This window comes from Dermochelys coriacea, chromosome 18, assembly GCF_009764565.3.
Source record: "Dermochelys coriacea isolate rDerCor1 chromosome 18, rDerCor1.pri.v4, whole genome shotgun sequence".
NCBI lineage: Eukaryota > Metazoa > Chordata > Testudines > Dermochelyidae > Dermochelys > Dermochelys coriacea.
Window position 1 is genome coordinate 17,669,738 of NC_050085.1, and position 17,836 is coordinate 17,687,573.

General features: G+C 40.7%; 1 protein-coding gene across 7 annotated transcripts in view; it reads left to right on the plus strand.

Moving 5' to 3' along the window:
- PRKCZ (protein kinase C zeta) overlaps positions 1-17,836 on the plus strand; it is a 152,744-nt gene that overhangs the window by 25,155 nt on the left and 109,753 nt on the right. The window contains exon 1 of one of the 7 annotated variants that reach the window (XM_043499777.1): positions 3,870-3,924. The exons of 4 other annotated variants lie outside the window; for them this stretch is intronic. Coding sequence is in view for 1 of the 3 variants with exons in the window: in XM_038376405.2 (XP_038232333.1) it covers positions 7,465-7,495 (31 nt within the window). In the remaining 2 variants the exon portion in view is untranslated. Of the gene's footprint in view, positions 1-3,869; positions 3,925-6,821; positions 7,111-7,239; positions 7,496-17,836 lie in introns of those variants that run through there. 2 more of the 7 variants (XM_038376407.2, XM_038376405.2) reach the window with 2 other exon arrangements.

Sequence of the window (17,836 nt, forward strand, 5' to 3'; positions counted from 1 at the left end):
TTGGGCTGTAGAAAATGGAGCAAGGTAGAATAGATAAAATAGCAGCATTTGATTAGATTTCTTAATTGTTGAGTTGCAGTGGATCAAAGATGGCCTTGTAAAAGTCAGATATTTTGGATGGGTGTTATCTTTATTGGCTCTGTCTGAATTACAACAATAAGGTTCTGTCAATCAGAATAAGAAACTTTGGGTAAGTTACAATACGGAAGAATCTCCAAGTTATATATAGGACATGTTTTGTACTTTTCTGGTAGTACTAAAAAATAGTTTTCTTTTAGACACTTTCTTTAGGTTTCAGAAAACTTAAATCACTTTAAATGTGTAAAACATCCAGATTCCTAGATGGTCTTGAGTCCCCTTTTGGGATGCAGTGGAATGGTCTATGTGAGAAGAATTCTATCTCAATAGTTAAGGCACTCATTCCCAGATAGTGAAGTCATCATACCTGATCTATTTTTCTTAGTTGTGCGGGGTTTTTTCTCCTGTGCATCTATGTAGATTTAATTCTTGTTTGGTTTCTCTCCAGTTTCACTGATGAAATAGTCAACAGACTTCTTTCACTGTATCATGTAATGCACTCTGCTGACGGTGCGAGAAAATGAGGCCTGGCTTCGATGCGTTTTCCCTTGAAGGTTAATCTTGAAGTGCTAGATATGTGTTCATGTTGAACAGTATGTTGAAATTCCATGGGCATTTTAACTTAATGTCATGTCTATTTTAGATTTGCCAGTTGTTGAAAATAGGTAATATAACCAGAACGTTTCTTAGGTGAAAACATCATCTGACCACCACTCCAGATAAAGAGCTTGTAGCCCAAGATATATTCTTGCTGCAAGTTGTATAATTTAAAAACTATTTATTCTGACATCCGAGTTTAGCAGTTCTTTCCTAAATTGAACCTGGTGCTCATGAAAGGTGTCATTTACATATACTGCTGGAAACTGAATCTGTTATCTATAGTGCAGCATATGCAATGATAGTTAAAGCTTGTGTGCATTGCCTTGCCGCTTTGCCTCAAATTTATTTTAGTAGTGACCATTTAAGGTCTGCAGATTAGTATCCATTCCATGCAATCCTTGACCTCTGAGACTGCATTCAGATGGGCCAGTGATGGATTGTCTTGCTGATTAGACAGCTGTTGAATGGCTCTGGCACTCTACCATTACCAACCAGGACAGAATTTGGCACCTGAGATTTAGGTAAGTATTGCTGTCTTCCATTATCAATCCCCAGACTACTCATCCCCAGTAGAAGCAGTCATCTCTGAATGAGCAGCCAATAGTTGATTTTTTTTTTATTACTTGGTTTGTTACTATACAATTATTGGTAAAATAAGCAAAGTCAGACCTGTCTGGACCATTCAGTCAGGGGTCTTTCATCACAACCTAAGAATGTTTTTCAGTCTTGGGTAGGATTAAAAATTGGAAGATGTTAACAATGTGATTAGCTAACTAAAGGACATCCCTTGTATTTACACATTGCGATAGAAGAATTCCAATAAAGAGCTGGCTGAAATTACAGAACTATGCAGAGATTTGTACTGCACATCAAGTTCACTGCAAACAGAGGACACTGAAATTAAAGATTAATAATTCCAATAGTTTGATAGATGTTATAGTAAAGAAACCAAGGAACAGGAATATAATTGACTTACGAAACCGATTTGTGGCCAGAGCTGAAGTCCACTGAAATCAGTGGAATGACTTGCATTGGATTCTCTAGGTTTTGGAACAGACCCCAAAATAAGTAAATCTCTCAGTTGACATACATGAAGGGTTCTTCAAGTGATGTAGGAATTTTTTCATGTGATCATTTTTTAATAATCTTTTGCAAAATATGCACTCAGAGCCTCAGTACAGAAAAGCCAAGGGCAGCATGGACTAAGAGCTGGGATTTAGGAATGTTGGAGCTGATTCCTAGCTCTGCTACTGGACTGCTCTGTGACCTTGAGCAAGTCACTTCCTTTTTTCTGCTTCAGTTCCCCCTCATCAGCCCTCGAAAACCAATATTCAAAGTTAGATATTTCTAAAGTGTTTTCCTTTTTCATAGACTGATTTGTGTACCATCAGGTGTCCTGAAAATTAAGTACTGACAAGTCATGGTTCCATTAGTACAGCCCATCAACTGGAACCTACTGAGCTTGTTTGAGTTTTTGATAGTTCCAGAAGATCACTAAGATTGTGGGGTTTTTTTTCCCCCAGATTCAGCATGAAGGTTATTTGTGAAATTATGTTGAGCACAGTTAAATTCCAAACTGTACCAATCCAGATTAGTACTAATCCCAAATAAGATTGCTTGCCCCTGAAGTATGATGACACAAAGTAAGCTGTTACCTTAACTAACCTGGGGAAGAGACAGTTACCTAAAGAGAGAAACGTCAGGGGAGAATTTTAAACAAATGTAAAGTCTCTGATTCTGATCTGAAAAGTCACTGTCTAAAAATTAGAGAGAAGGTGGGTGAGGTAATATCTTTGATTGGACCAGTTTCTGTTGGTGAGAGAGAAGCTTTTGAGCCATACAGAGTGCTTCTTCAGAGTTCTTCTAATATCCTGGGACTGACATGGTTACAGCTACACTGCATACAACTAAGTTAAAAATAGCACTTTCTTTCTCAATAGATGTGTTCCTTGTGTCTGTTCAGTCACTTTACTTTCTATCTGCTGTTAGCACTGCAGATCGAGTTAAAATGTGTGTGAGTTGGATTCTGTTCATGCTGGCACATCATCAATTTAACTAAATTTTGATTACATAATCTTTATTGTGTCAACCTGGAAGAACCTAGCTTGATTTTCAGATCCTAGACTAATGGTATCATAGAATATCAGGGTTGGAAGGGACCTCAGGAGGTCATCTAGTCCAACCCCATGCTCAAAGCAGGACCAATCCCCAATTTTAGCCCCAATCCCTAAATGGCCCCCTCCAAGGATTGAGCTCACAATCCTGGGTTTAGCAGGCCAATGCTCAAACCACTGAGCTATCCCTCCCACCCCAGGCAGAATGTTTGCACAGAAGCTGTGAGATGGGATTCCCAGCTCTGACAGATATGTGCAAGATTCATGCAAGCTAGCACTCTGAAAGTCCATGTGGCTATAGCAGCATGGGTCTCTGGTAAGCTGCCCAGATATGTATGCAGGAGGTCAGGTGTGATTGTACTCGGATGTCTTGCCTGAAGTGCCACTTGTGCTGTTGTGGTGCACTGTTTTTAGTACACAATCTAGAGCGTGTACGTCTACATGAGCTGGGAATTGCTCTTCCCAGCTGCTGTATAGATATGTTTGCAATGTTGGAAAATACACTTTTACTTGTAAGCTGAGCAAATTTGAGATAGTCACTGAAACGCAATAAATATGAGCAATCACAATTCCATTTCTATAGTTCTCTTTTCAGAGAAGAATTGCCTACTACCATTTTTTCCTTCGATTTTTTTTTTAAAATATTTTCAACATGACATAAATCAACTTAATTCCTTGATTGTTGTGACTTAGAAGAATAGGCTGAAGAGATTACTGTTGTGAACATAGTTGTGAATGAATTTAGGTTCAAATCCAGTGCTGCTCAATCCCTGGCCTGTGTAAGCCAGGTGGGGCACTGAGCTAATGCTAGAGAAGAATTCTTCCAATCTCCAAAGGCTGCTGGACCTTCGCAGAGGCTGCTTGAGTCCATGGTCTGGAGCAGTCTCGACTGTCTTAAACCTAATGCCTCTTGGCTGCTCATGCCTCGTTTCTTCTGCCGTACGTAACAGCACATCACTTAAGTTGGCAAAGAATTAATTGGATCATGGAAGAGGAGGGCTGCACTTGACCCTTGAGTGTGACTGAAAGGTGACTTAAATCTTCTGTCCACAGAATGGGTGAGAGGGTGGGCATGGTTGTTGAAGCTTCCCTCCTGCAAGCTAACCCTGTCTTGGAGGCGTGACCTCTAGAGGTGAGAGAGAAGACTGTTCACTTTTCATGTCTATTCAGTCCTTGGCCTCCATTGTAGACTTTTGAGAGTGTCAGTGGGTTAATGTTTTTTGTGATGTGGACACCTTCTTTTTCTACTAAATTTGACTTGACACCATCAACTCATTGTTAGGCCATTGAACAGCCAATAGATGGTAACTTTTGGTCACCACTTGTCTCAGACCAGTGACATCCCTTGAATCACCTAATCCCCCCCAAATGTAATTTTGAGGCTTTGAGTTTCTAGGGGTTCTTCTAAATCAGAGTGGTACTGGGTTAATTTAATATAAACTGTAAAAAAGAGCATTGGTTTAATCTGATGTTGGAACACCTTTAGGGAGAAAGTGGAAGTGAACAAAGTGTGTGCAAATATTAAATGGCATGTTAGAGATGTGTTCCAATGTAACATGATCTCAATTAAAATAAATTGGATATTTTAGGACATTGAATATTTCAGCATTAAATCATAGCTATCCTGATTGTACTGCTCGATATTGTAAACTATATTAATCTGTAGAGATCCATAATTCAGTTGACCCGTTTCCCTGTTGGTATGTAGAATGCTCATTCTTGTGCTGCTTTAGTAATCTTGTTGAATCATACTTTGTTTGAAAAGCCTGTTTAGTAGGATGTGCTTGGTAAGGGATTTGCAATCGGGTTTCTAAAGATGATGTAATAAATGAATTTTGTACACATTGTCTCTTGCAGTTATGGGACCTGAGTGGACACCTGGTATTGTGAACTAGTTTTTGACTGTTTCCATATTGTTATGGTGTTGAGATGTTAGATTGTATCAACACTAATTTAGCATAAATTGATGTGTTCAGCTGTATTGCTTGTTAGCTGCATGAATACAGCTAGAATAATCATCATAATTCTACCCAAAGTGCTATTGATATTGGTGATTTTGATTATTTAAAAAATGAGGTGAAAGTGGGTTACTCTGGAGAGTATTTTTAAGTTTAACTTAAAATATACTTCACAAAATCCATAATAAAATCTGAGTTTACATTTGCCTGCTAGTCTTACTGCATGCAAAATGTGGTATGAGCAATGTTGGAGTAGAAAGTTAAGATTTTTAAGTATTTGAATTTTCAAATTTTTGTTTATCTTATTCTTTATCTTTATTGTATTTTCTTATTAAATCATTTTAAACATTTTTGATATTTACAGCATATTCTATTTAAATTGAACTACATAAATAAAGATTTTTTTTTTTTAGGTTTGTCTCAAATTATTTGCACAGATAAGTCAAAAAATTAATTCTCCACTAAATTGAAATAGGCTACTGCTTGTATTATCAAAACAAAGTGTTTTACAATTTGTACAAAACTATGAACACTTTTTTTGGAATGGAGCACATGAAGAAGAATCAGTTGAATTTCCAAATCCATGTAACTTTTAGTGCTTTGCTCTGTCATTGATATTGGGTTATGAAGTACCTATTTATAATGTTCTGTAATATTTTGAAGTGGCTTTTTATATGCTATGATTTTTATTTTGTTTAAAATTTTTTTGTCCTCTACAACTACCTTTAGAGATGGCAGAAAATATTTTTTTTATTTAGTGTTGTATTCATGTTATGGTGTATGGTATGTTCAAATATAATACGATTGAAGTCTACCTGGAATTCATGAAAAGATGGGATGTACTAAAGGTTGTCTCAGTAAGCAAAACTTTAAATAAAGAATGTGACTTCAACTCAGTGCTGTTTGCATCCCTTTCTTCAAACTGCAATTCAAGTAGTGTTCAGGAAAAAGTTATTGAATTCTATTTTACCATGCATTTGAAGAACAAAGACGGTGGTTTTTTCCCCCTCCTTTTTGGGGGGGGGAGTATTTGTTTTGAAGAACCATCTTTTTCCAGGCAGCAACATCCTAATGTAAAATAGGATACACACAGTTCTCTAGCTCCTGAACTTATGACCCATCCACATTGTCTGTCTATCTTTTGGGATTTTCCCTTCAGACCTGACTTCTTTACTTCCTATGTAGCGCCACTGTTACCATGATGCCTTTTACCCTCAGCAGGACAGTTACTCAATTTCACATGAATCAGAATGGCAGTGCTACTACATGGGTGAGGTGGCAGAATGTCTAAAACAGCTTGTATCTCTTTCCAGATACTGACAGGTTTCAGAGTAGCAGCCGTGTTAGTCTGTATTCGCAAAAAGAAAAGGAGTACTTGTGGCACCTTAGAGACTAACAAATTTATTAGAGCATAAGCTTTCATGAGCTACAGCTCACTTCAGAAGTGAGCTGTAGCTCACGAAAGCTTATGCTCTAATAAATTTGTTAGTCTCTAAGGTGCCACAAGTACTCCTTTTCTTTTTCCAGATACTGAATGTCCTTCCCTAGGTATTACTAGCATCTATTGGCCTGGAGCCTCAGATACTTCAAAAAACACTCCCATTTTTAATAAGGAAATCAGTAACATTCCAGAGCTGTATATAGTAGACCAGTCTTCAAAATTTTACATGTATTTTAATTTTTTTAAGTCGCCGCCTCTTTCAGATTTGATGTTAAAGGTTATAAAATTTGTGGGTGTTTTTTTGCCCACAAGCTACAGACTTGCTGCTGTCTTGATGCAAAATGAGATTTGAGAGGCATTCTTATCACTCTGTGGTCCCATTTTTTTTGTCTACACTGAGTCAGGTTTTTTTGGCACTGTTTTCATTTTTGGTATTCCTTTGTGTTGTATAACACAAGTGTGTTTTGCTGCCACTGTTTTCTTATTAATTTGTATCTTTCAGAGAGCTCTTTGTCTGAGTTGAGTTGTACTGCAGAAATGTATGGGGTTGTTTTTTTTATGTGGTGTGGTTTTCTTTTTTTCTTTTTGTTTTGTTTTGTTGGTGACATCAGCTCCTTGATGTCCATGCCATGTTTTAGTTTATGCCTCAGCTGCTAGCTACAGCCTCCCAAGGGAGCCAGTACCACCCGTGCCTGGATACATGAGGCAGAGATGTGAAAGGGAGAGAACAGGATAACCAGTCTTCCATTAAATATTTGCTCTTAATGTTCAGGCTGATCCTGCCTATTGTCCTGGTGTCTAGTGGTATTCTAACAGCAGCATCAGTGAAAAAAGGGAAAGGGAAATTGTTTCATTTCATACCTGCTGCATTGTAAAGCATAAAGAATTACATGCTGAGGAAGCAAAAGAATAAAACCCAGTGAGTAATGCATGTCTTTTTTTAATAGATTTTATGTACCTTCATTGCTATTGCTGTTATGAATTGAAGCCATTGGTGCAGTATGTGTGTGCATGTGGTGCAGTAGATAATAGAAGTCAGCATTTTGGTTATCATGTAGTTGCTTTTCCTACAGTCCTCCTTTGCAACCATAGATTGTTACAAATACAGATGTCACTGGTGTTTATGCATGTGTAGGGATGTGGCTGAAAGAGCTCTGAGAAATGTTGACAAAATTGGAGTGAAAAGACTTGGATTTTTTAGGTGATCGATTTTAGGAGAACTGATGATAGGAGTAAGCAGAATGAGTGATCCTGCTGAAAATAAGGGAGATTAATGAAGGAAATGTATCCAAAAAAACCTGACGGTATGTGTTTAGGGCCTATTTGTTATAAGATTGAAAACGATGCTCTGAAGATGTCAATCTTTAAATTAGCAGAGGCCTTTTTTCATTTTGCGGTGCAGTGAATTGCTTTAAATTGTTGTTGAATAATGAAATATTTGTTTTGAATTGGTGTTCTGTGTAATGTTACGGGAAGAAATGTGCTGGTACACTTTTTTGTTCTGCATTGCTACATCTGAATAAATCAATATTATGTTTAATGATAAATGTATCTTGATGTTGGATAGTTAATACTAATAGATTTTAATGATTTCACTTGCCATTGTTTATCTCAATAGAGCAATGAAAGGGACAAATCACTTTGATTAAAGCTTTTCATATGATAAAGCATTTTTATACAGTAGTATGTTGGTGCTTATGGCATTACCATGATAGCACATTGATACTGTTTGTTATTGAATATCAATGGTTATCTTTGCTGAACTCCCCCCCCCTTTTTTTTTTGGTTCAATTTTTTTGGTGTTAGCTTTTGATTGAGTTCTCTCTCTCATATATTGTCTTAAGGTTGAATGAGGTATTTTATTAAATTCACAAGCCAAGATAATTAGATTGTTTTAGATCTGAACATATAATTTTGCTTTATGTTCTGCCTAGCACAACAAAATAGCTGTAAAAGGTTTGTTGCGACAGTTGTGTGTCCTGTAAATATTGTGCTAGCTCACAAGGACAGGGTTTTTTCCTTCATTTGTTACTGTATTGGCAGCAATGATTAGGTTATTCAGAGCACGTGAACCAATTCCATCCCCCAATGAAGAAAGGAACTAGTGCGATCATAGAGACAACTCTGAAGACATAGCTTGGATTGCACTGGGTAATTCATCTGTTTTTGAAACTCATTTAATAACAAAAGCTCTTTATTGGTTGAAATGGCAGAAGGGGAAACTGTTTTTCTTGTTTAAAAAAAAAATTTGTTTAGGTTTTTAAAAGAGCTGTGTCATAGTTTCTCAAGAATGTCTGTCTGAAATCTGCCTCCATCCTGTTAATGTGTACCACGTGCTTTTTATTGCATACAGTTCATGTAGATTATGAGAAATTAAAATATAGATTGCCACAGGGGTGGCAAATTTTAAGAACAATTGTGGTTTAAGTCCATTATTTACTTGGTTATAATTATTTAATTCCAAAATTTGCTTTGTGATTTTTATTAAAAACTGAAAGACCCAATGACTTTGGGGTTTTTAATGGCAATGCAGCTGTGAGATTTCAAAGCTCATATTTTATTTTGATTTTTGCTTTTTTCTTTAGTTTATAATGCTAGATACTTACCAGATGTGTACACTTCAGTCCATAAGTTGTAAACAAAGTATTTTGAATAAGGGAAGCTTCAGTGAAACTAGTTTAAGGGCTCAACTGAGTGACTTGGCTTCTTGCTCATTTTCTCTGTCTTTCTACTAACTTAAGATAAAAACAATAGCTACATAGCAAAGTGTCACTTGGCTTTAAAAACCTTCTCCCTCCTAAGTCTCTCTCAATTCAATTTCCCCGTGTTATCACTTGTCCTTCCAAAACCACTCTATCCATAAAGGTAGATAGCCGTCTTTTAAATCTAGACGTTCGTTTTTGTCTGGAAGGAGTTATTGACAAAGTTGATCACAGTAGTGATTGTTTGTTGGGTGACTCACTGGCCCCAACAGATACTTACAAATCTGTTAGACCTATTAAAGCATTTTTTTTGTTTGTCTCTCGATTTGTATAATCCGCCCTCCAAATGACAATTTCAAGGTTAGTTGTTAAAGGATATCTTGTTTATCTGAAGGTCTTTCTTTAAAACGAGCTGCTCCATTACGTTTTTAGATCTTCATAACTTTTTGTATTAAGCCACAGGAACATCCAAAGGCCTCTGGATAAGATGAATAGGGTCTTCCATGCACAAAGGCCAATGGTCCATTGCTCTGTGCATCTATGCATCTGTATTAAAAAATTTGGGATTCTAGGCCTGGCTAATTGGAAATAGAGACTATTGCAGAAGTGAAGCTGAAGATTGAGTTTGCTGCAAATGACTGACCATTAAAGAATTTGCTGCCAACTGAGACTTGTATAGCATTTAATCCTTCAGAAGGAAACTAATTGTAGGCTTGTTAAAGCAGTGAGCAATTCAGAAGCATGGAGGTGTTGCTGTAAAATGGTTAAGTCTGGCAAATATACATGTTTAACAGATTAGAAATGTTTATTTTAGTCTAGGACTTAACTAACCAAGGAAAAGTAGTTACTGGGGGGGGAAGGGAGTTGAAATACTGAGAAGCCTGGATTTGACCAGAGAAGTACCTGATTCAGATCTCTCAGATTCCATCACTAATACTTCACATCCATAAATGTTTGTGTTTGAATTATTAGCTGGGGATAAAGAGAAATGTAATGATGATACTACAAGAGTTTAGTACAACCCTCTTTATCTGTGTTGGTACAATGCTGAGCTCGTAGTCACCACTAAGCAAATCATAAACAAGAATATAATATAATAAATGGTGCAGTGTTCTTGACCCACACTTTGAGACAATTGATTTATGCCCTTTCACTAATGGAGATTGGGGCAGGTACAGACAAATGTTCTCTAGATTTTCAGCTTCCATTTTAAAAAGTCACTTCACATTTTGAAGATTTTCTTCACAACCACAAACAGCTAGTAAGTGCTGTAGCATGTCCAGTTGATTTTTTCAGGGAGCCTGAAACTATCTCTGAGAGGTGTGAACTTCCCCATTTATTTCAAGCTCCTGGATGAGTGATGAGACTTTAAATGAAATACTGTTAACTGCTTCACTGTTTGTTCTTAAATGCTTTAATGGAGAGGAAGGGTCACATTATGAATCTCTATGCAGTGTTTCCAGTGTATGTGGGAGGTGGATAGGGAGCGTGGAATATATGCAGATTAAGAGATCTAGGTCTCTAGTAGCATATGGTGAGGTTGCTGGGATGGTGCAACTGGTTTCATTTTTTGTGAACTTGGGTGGAAGGGGTATTATCTTTCAAAAGTATGGGAAACACTGTTTTAGACATAATTTACAACTATAATTGAATCAGATTGTGATCCAAAATTTTAATATCTGAGAGGGTAAAACATGCTAATTTCTACACCACCTTCTGTTCCACAAAGTGGATTTAAAAAAAAAAGTTGCACAAGATTGCTTAAACTAGGCTGTAAGCAAGTCTGAGAAACCATCAGAAAGACTTCTTGACAGATCACTTAAGTTAAGGTTTGATACTCCTCCAATATCATAAAAACTTAAGTGGGTGGTATTAAATGTGCTGTTAGAACCTATGTATCATCACATCAACCACTTAATCCAAAACACTCTATGGATATGTTGAATAAACTTGTAAAATATCTGAGCTGTTACAGAAGAGATTTAACTGCCATTTGGATATGTAGGGCTTTAATAGAGTTTTTCCTCTTCAAAACTCTTTACAAATATTAGCTAATTCTCATGATCTACTTTTTGAAGTAGATAAATATTATCCCCTCTTCAGAGGTGAGGAAACTAAGATAGCTGTTTGAGGCCACAGAGGGAGACTGTTGGAGCTAAATTTTAGTGCTCTCGAGTTCTTGACTCCACACAAATATTACTTCAGAAAGTCATGTACAGTTTCTAGAACTCTGGCCTTATACGAATTCATAATTTCAGTTTTAATATTTTAAAAAGATTTCCTCGTTTAAAAGAAAATCAGAATCCGGTAACATGCTGAGGTATTTCGTGAGCAGTTTAGTTTAAGTTAGAGTGCAGGTCAAAGATTGAATGTTTCTAGGCCAGTGTCTGAAATGAGAACAGAAATCCTGATAAAAATATAACAGCTGAATAAATGCCTGTACAAAGTTGGTTTTAATTTCAACTAAGTCCTTCAAAAGTAGCTTTTCCTACCTGTTAGTACACCAACAGTAAGGTGAGTTATTACAGAATCTCTTCTGTTGTGCAAGGCATCCTGTATTCAGATTACATGAGTTACCTTACATGAACTTGCAGTGTGATATAGCTGCAAAGACGATAAATGCAAGTTTTGTGTACCTGGGCAAAATAACACACACAGAAATGTAGGGCTGGAAGGGACCTCGAGGTCACCTAGTCCAGTTGTAGTCTCTTTTCCCCTCTTCTTCCTCCCCCCAGTGCTGAGGCAGGACCATGTATACCTAGAACCACCCTCACGTGTATTTGCATAACCCAGGGGTGGCCAAGCCATGGCTTTTGAGCTGCATGTGTCTTTTACAGTTAGAGTGTAGCTCCTGGACCATGTGCCATTCCCCCCCCCAAGTCCCTATTTTCTGCCCTATGGTGAGGCTAGGGCTTCAAAGACAACTGGTGCCTGCTGAGAGTGGGTGGAAGGGCACAATTTAAAGGTCCCCCCCCCCGCAACAGCTTGAGTCACACCCTCTACAGGCATTTCTACCCCTTACCCTCAGCTGCCCCTCCCTTCAGCTCCCAGGTATTAGTTCTGCAGGGAGAGGTAGCAGCAAACAGCTTGTAGCTGCAGGGAGTACTCCTGAGGGCATTCTGTGCCAAAAAATAAAATTCTGCACACTATTTTAAAATTCTGCTAATTTTATTTGTCAAATAAATGTGGAGGCTCCAGCATGGCACTGGGGAGTCCAGGCCACTGACAGCACAGAGGTAGGAGATCACTGTGCAGCTCCCCCAGGACACACATTCAGTGGTGAGGCTGCACCTGGACCTGGCCTGCCCCTCTGTGCCAGGTGTGGGCAGGCAAGCTCAGCAACACAGAATTCAAGTGTGGAGGGGATCCAGATGTGGGTTGAGAGGTGTTCTGTGTGTGGCGGATATGTATGTACAGGGGTTTGTGGGGGGGGGGTGTTCTGGGTGCAATGGTAATGGAATTCTGCAGGGGAGTCCAGGTGAAGGTGGTTGGGGTTCAGCAGAGGGAACTAAGTGTAGGGGTATAGAGCTCAGCAGGGGAGTAGGGTGAGGGGGGTCTCAGTGGGGGGTCCAGATGCAGCTGGTTGGGGCTCAGTGGAGTGAATGTCTGTGTGCAGGTGGCTTGTTGGGGTGGGCCAGGTACAGTGAAGTGTGGCTAATCGGTGGGTGGAAGAGTTCAGAGTATGGGGAGGTAAGGCTCGACAGGAACCTCTGGGTATGAGGGCATCTGGATTCAAGGGGCTTGGGAGGATGGGAGAGCAGCTCCCTGCACAGGGATCCCTCCCCCTGCAGCTGAGGAGTGATGGGTTCAGGTAGTGGGGGGCCAGGGGAGAGATCTGGGGGTGGGTCTGACTTAGCCCCAGATGCTGTGCAGGGGAAGAGGAAGTCCTGTCCTGCCCAGCTGGGACTAGCAGCTGAGCCCAGTCCTGCCTCCTGCCCCAGGGTGATTTACCTCTCTGCCAGCTGCCCTGTGCCCCTGGAACATACTTTTGGGGAGGGTTGCATGACCGCTTTTGTGGCTTCCTTTTGCTTCGCCGTCAAAGTCCTTTTTCTGCAGGGAAGCAAAGAAATCTGCAGGGGACATAAATTCTGCACATGTGCAGAATCCCCCAGGAATAAGGGTGGGGCTGCTTCTTTAGCTCCGCAGGGAGAGGCAGCAGCAAAAGCAGCAGCCCTTCCTGTAGCTTCCAAGCTGTTAGCTGCTGCCTCTCCCCACAGCCACAGCTCCCAGCTTTCTGGCTCTCCAGCTGCTGTGCAGGGAATGGGCCTGGCCACACTGTGTGACTGAAAGGAGCCAGCAAATCTTGGCAAAAATGGGGGGGAAGGGCAGCACAGGACTGCACATGGCCATGCATGCTCGCTCCTTCCCCCCCCATGCATCACATCTGGCTTCTGCCCAGCAGGGATGGGGGGCCTCTGTGCCTGCTGGGGCTCGGAGCTTCAGCAGGAGCAGGACTGAAGTCCGAAGACTAAGCAGAGGAGTCCTGCAGTGCTGAAGCCCTGGCAGGTGCACCCTGCAGGGCTGAAGTCCCAAGCCGCGGAAGGCGCGCGCCCCAGCTCTCAAGCTTCTGAAGATTGTTGTATGCAGCTTGGAGGGTCAGTAAGTTTTGGCCACCCCTGGCATAACCTGTTCTCAAAAACCTCCAATGATGGGAATTCCCCAGCCTCTTTTGGAAGCCTATTCCAATGCTTAACTATCTTTTAGCTCACAAAAGCTTTATGCTCAGATAAATTTGTTAGTCTCTAAGGTGCCGCAAGTACTCATTTTCTTTTTGCGAATACAAACTAACACGGCTGCTACTCTGAAACTTTATCATTTGAGTTGCTCTTCTCTGGACTCTCTCCAATTTGTCCACTTTTTTCTTAATATATGGTGCCCAGAACTAGACACAGTACTCCAGCTGAAGCCTCACCAATGCAGACTATAGCAGACCAATTACTTCCCAAATTTTACTTACAAGATTCCTGATAATAACAACAAGGAGTCTGGTGGCACCTTAAAGACTAACAGATTTATTTGGGCATAAGCTTTTGTGGGATACTTGACTCCTGATGATACACTCCAGAATTTTATCCTTTTTTTTTTTTTTTTTTTTTTTTGGCTAGAGCAGGGTTTCTCAAACTTCATTGCACTGTGTCCCCCTTATAACAATAAAAATTACTAAAAGACCCCAGGAAGAGGGACTGAAGGCTGAGTCCCCCTGCCCTGGGAAAGATGCCAAAGCTTGAGGGCTTCAGCCCTGGGCAGTGGGGCTTAAACTTTGGCTTCAGCCTTGGGCCCTGGCAAGTTTGACAGCCCTGGCAACCCTGCTAAAACGCAGTCTGGGCCCATTTCCCAACCCAGAGTTTGAGAACCGCTGGGCTATAGTGGGAGAATCATTTAAAACAATTGGCTGGAAGATAAGGATATGCTTCTCCTCTTGCTGATGCACTATCAATTGTCTCTGCTTATTGCAGTGGGAAAGAGGACTTCTGTATTTAAATTTTTTTTAAATCCTTTACAGCATAATAATTTTTGCTTACTAGCATAATGCACAGAAAACAAGTTACATTTTCTCTGGCTATTGCTTACATAGTTTTTAGCATGAGTAAGGTAGGATGAGTAATTCGTATACTTAAGTGGTCTATTTAAAATCTCTGAATCCCAACGCATTTAGGCAGTAGACCCATAAGCAACTTACTTTTGGTAAGTCAACATCCAAGTAATCTAAAGCAATTTCTTGGCACAGTTGTCTGTCTGCTTCTTTATTTTATCATATTAGATGCATCTCCAGAAAAAATATTTGAGCTCCAGGGCAAACTCTGTAACCCTGCAGGAAATAGTAATGCACAATATAAGTCTGTCTTTTAAATCGTATTTTCAGTGTTTTTTACAAAACTGTAGTGAGAACATGCAATTCTGTATGCAACTTGAGAAACCTGTGTTGCTGGTTGCTGAAGTTTAGTAACCAAAACACAATTTTAAATAAGTCTACCAAACAATAATTAAAATATCAAAGTAAACACAAAATTACTTTTTCTTCCTACCCTGGAAAATTAAGCATAAACAGTCCCCAATAAGTCATTATTCAGTGTTTCTTTACATTGCTCTAGGTGCTATAAAAATTAAAAATACAAACTTGATTAATTGTCTAGACAAAGTATTGGCTCATATTAGAAACCGTATATAGACTAAGGGTCTACAGTATGGATCCTTGATCAGTTTTTAGGTTTTGCAACCGGGTGTGTTTCCAGCCCCAAAGAGCAGGAAAATATTTGTATTCTGTAGAAACTTCTTAGTTTATCAGGGTCATAGAACTGTATTTCAGAATGTTGTTATGCCATTAGTTTTTCAGCAGTATCCTCACTGACTTCACTTGGAGTTCTAATTAAAAATTGATGGCATGATATGGCCCATAACTTTTTAAAATTCATAATTATAAGGGTATAAAAGTTATTCTGCATATTCTAATTTAAACGTGTAAGACCACTGAAGAAAGTGATTTCTTTTGAGACCTAATCATATAATAAACCTCAGGGGAATGGGCTAGATGACCTACTGAGATGTCTTCCAGTCCTACATTTCCAATTCTTTGTGAGAACACTGAGCATGTTCACTAATTCCCTTTGCATATTACTGTGGGGCTGATTGTTTTCTAGTTGAATGTAGGAAAGGAGATATTTTTAAGAGGGGACAAAGCCCAATGATATCTGAGGGTATGGCTACACTACACAATTAGGTCGAATTTATAGAAGTCAGTTTTGTAGAAAGCGTTTTTATATAGTCGATTGTGTGTCTCTTCACACAAATGCTCTAAGCGCATGTAGTCAGCGGAGTGTGGCCACAGTACTGAGGCAACCGTTGACTTCCGGAGCATTGCACTGTGGGTAGCTATCCCACAGTTCCCGCAGTCTCCGCCACCCATTTGAATTCTGGGTAGAAACCCCAGTGCCTGATGGCGCTAAAACATTGTTGTGGGTGGTTCTGGGTACATATCGTCAGGCCCCCCTTCCCTCCCTCCCTTCTGTGAAAGCAAGGGCAGACAATTGTTTTGCGCCTTTTTTTTCTTGGTTACCTGTGCAGATGCCATACCATGGCAAGCATGGAGCCTGCTCAGCTAACCGTCACCGTATGTTTCCTGGGTGCTGGCAGACGCGGTACTGCATTGCTACACAGCAGCAGTTTTTATTGCCTTTTGGCAGCAGACAGTACAGTATGACTGGTAGCCATCATCAACGTAGTCCTGGGTGCCCTTTTAACCAACCTCAACGATGCCTGGGCAAACACAAGGGTGACTCAGCCAGGTCATATCTTTTAAGTTTCGTCTCATGGCGATTGAGTCCTACCGCCAGTGCATTGTCTGTCTTTTAATCAGCAGCCAGCAGAAGACGATGGCCAGTAGTCATACTGCACCGTCTTCTGCCGAGCACCCAGGAAATGACTATGGCTAGCGGTCGTACTGCACAGTCTGCTGCCAGCAAGATGTTATGAAGATAGATGAAGTGGCTCAAAACAAGAAATAGACCAGCTTTGTTTTGTATTCATTTTCTCCTCCCTCCGTGAAATCAACGGCCTGCTAAACCCAGTTTTGAGTTCTATCCTTGAGGGGGCCATTCAGTTTCTCGCAAAGCCACCCCCTTTGTTGATTTTAATTCCCTGTAAGCTAATCCTGTAAGCCATGTAGTCAGTCACCCCTCCCTCCCTCCGGACAATGGCAGACAATCGTTCCATGCCTTTTTTTCTGTGCAGACGCCATACCATGTCAAGCATGGAGCCTGTTCAGATCACTTTGGCAATTTGGAGCACATTAAACACCACACGCATTATCCAGCAGTATATGCAGCACCAGAACCTGGCAAAGCGAAACCAGGCGAGTAGGCGACATCAGCACGGTGACAAGAGTGATGAGGACGTGGACACAGACTTCTCTCAAAGCACGGGCCCTGGCAATGTGGGCATCATGGTGCTAATGGGGCAGGTTCATGAGGTGGAACACCGATTCTGGGCTCGGGAAACAAGCACAGACTGGTAGGACCGCATAGTGTTGCAGGTCTGGGACAATTCCCAGTGGCTGCGAAACTTTCACATGTGTAAGGGCACTTTCATGGAACTTTGTGACTTGCTTTCCCCTGACCTGAGGCACAAGAATACCAAGATGAGAGCAGCCCTCACAATTGAGAAGCAAGTGGCAATAGCCCTGTGGAAGCTTGCAACGCCAGACAGCTACCGGTCAGTCGGGAATCAATTTGGAGTGGGCAAATCTACTGTGGGGGCTGCTGTGATGCAAGTAGCCAACGCAATCAAAGATCTACTGATATCAAAGGTAGTGACCCTGGGAAATGTGCAGGTCATAGTGGATGGCTTTGCTGCAATGGGATTCCCTAACTGTGGTGGGGCCATAGATGGAACCCATATCCCTATCTTGGCACCGGAGCACCAAGCCGGCGAGTACATACACCACAAGGGGTACTTTTCAATAGTGCTGCAAGCACTGATGGATCACAAGGGACGTTTCACCAACATCCATGTGGGATGGCCGGGAAAGGTGCATGACGCTCGCATCTTTGTGACCTCTCTGGTCTGTTCAAAAGCTGCAGGAAGGGACTTTCTTCCCAGACCAGAAAATAACCGTTGGGGATGTTGAAATGCCTATAGTTACCCTTGGGGATCCACCCTACCCCTTAATGCCATGGCTCATGAAGCCATACACAGGCAGCCTGGACAGCAGTCAGGAGGTGTTCAACTACAGGCTGAGCAAGTGCAGAATGGTGGTAGAATGTGTATTTGGAACGTTTAAAAGCGCGCTGATGCAGTTTACTGACTTGGCTAGACCTCAGCGAAACCAATATTCCCAGTGTTATTACTGCTTGCTGTGCGCTCCACAATATCTGTGAGAGTAAGGGGGACACGTTTATGGTGGGGTGGGAGGTTGAGGCAAATCGCCTGGCTGCTGGTTACACACAG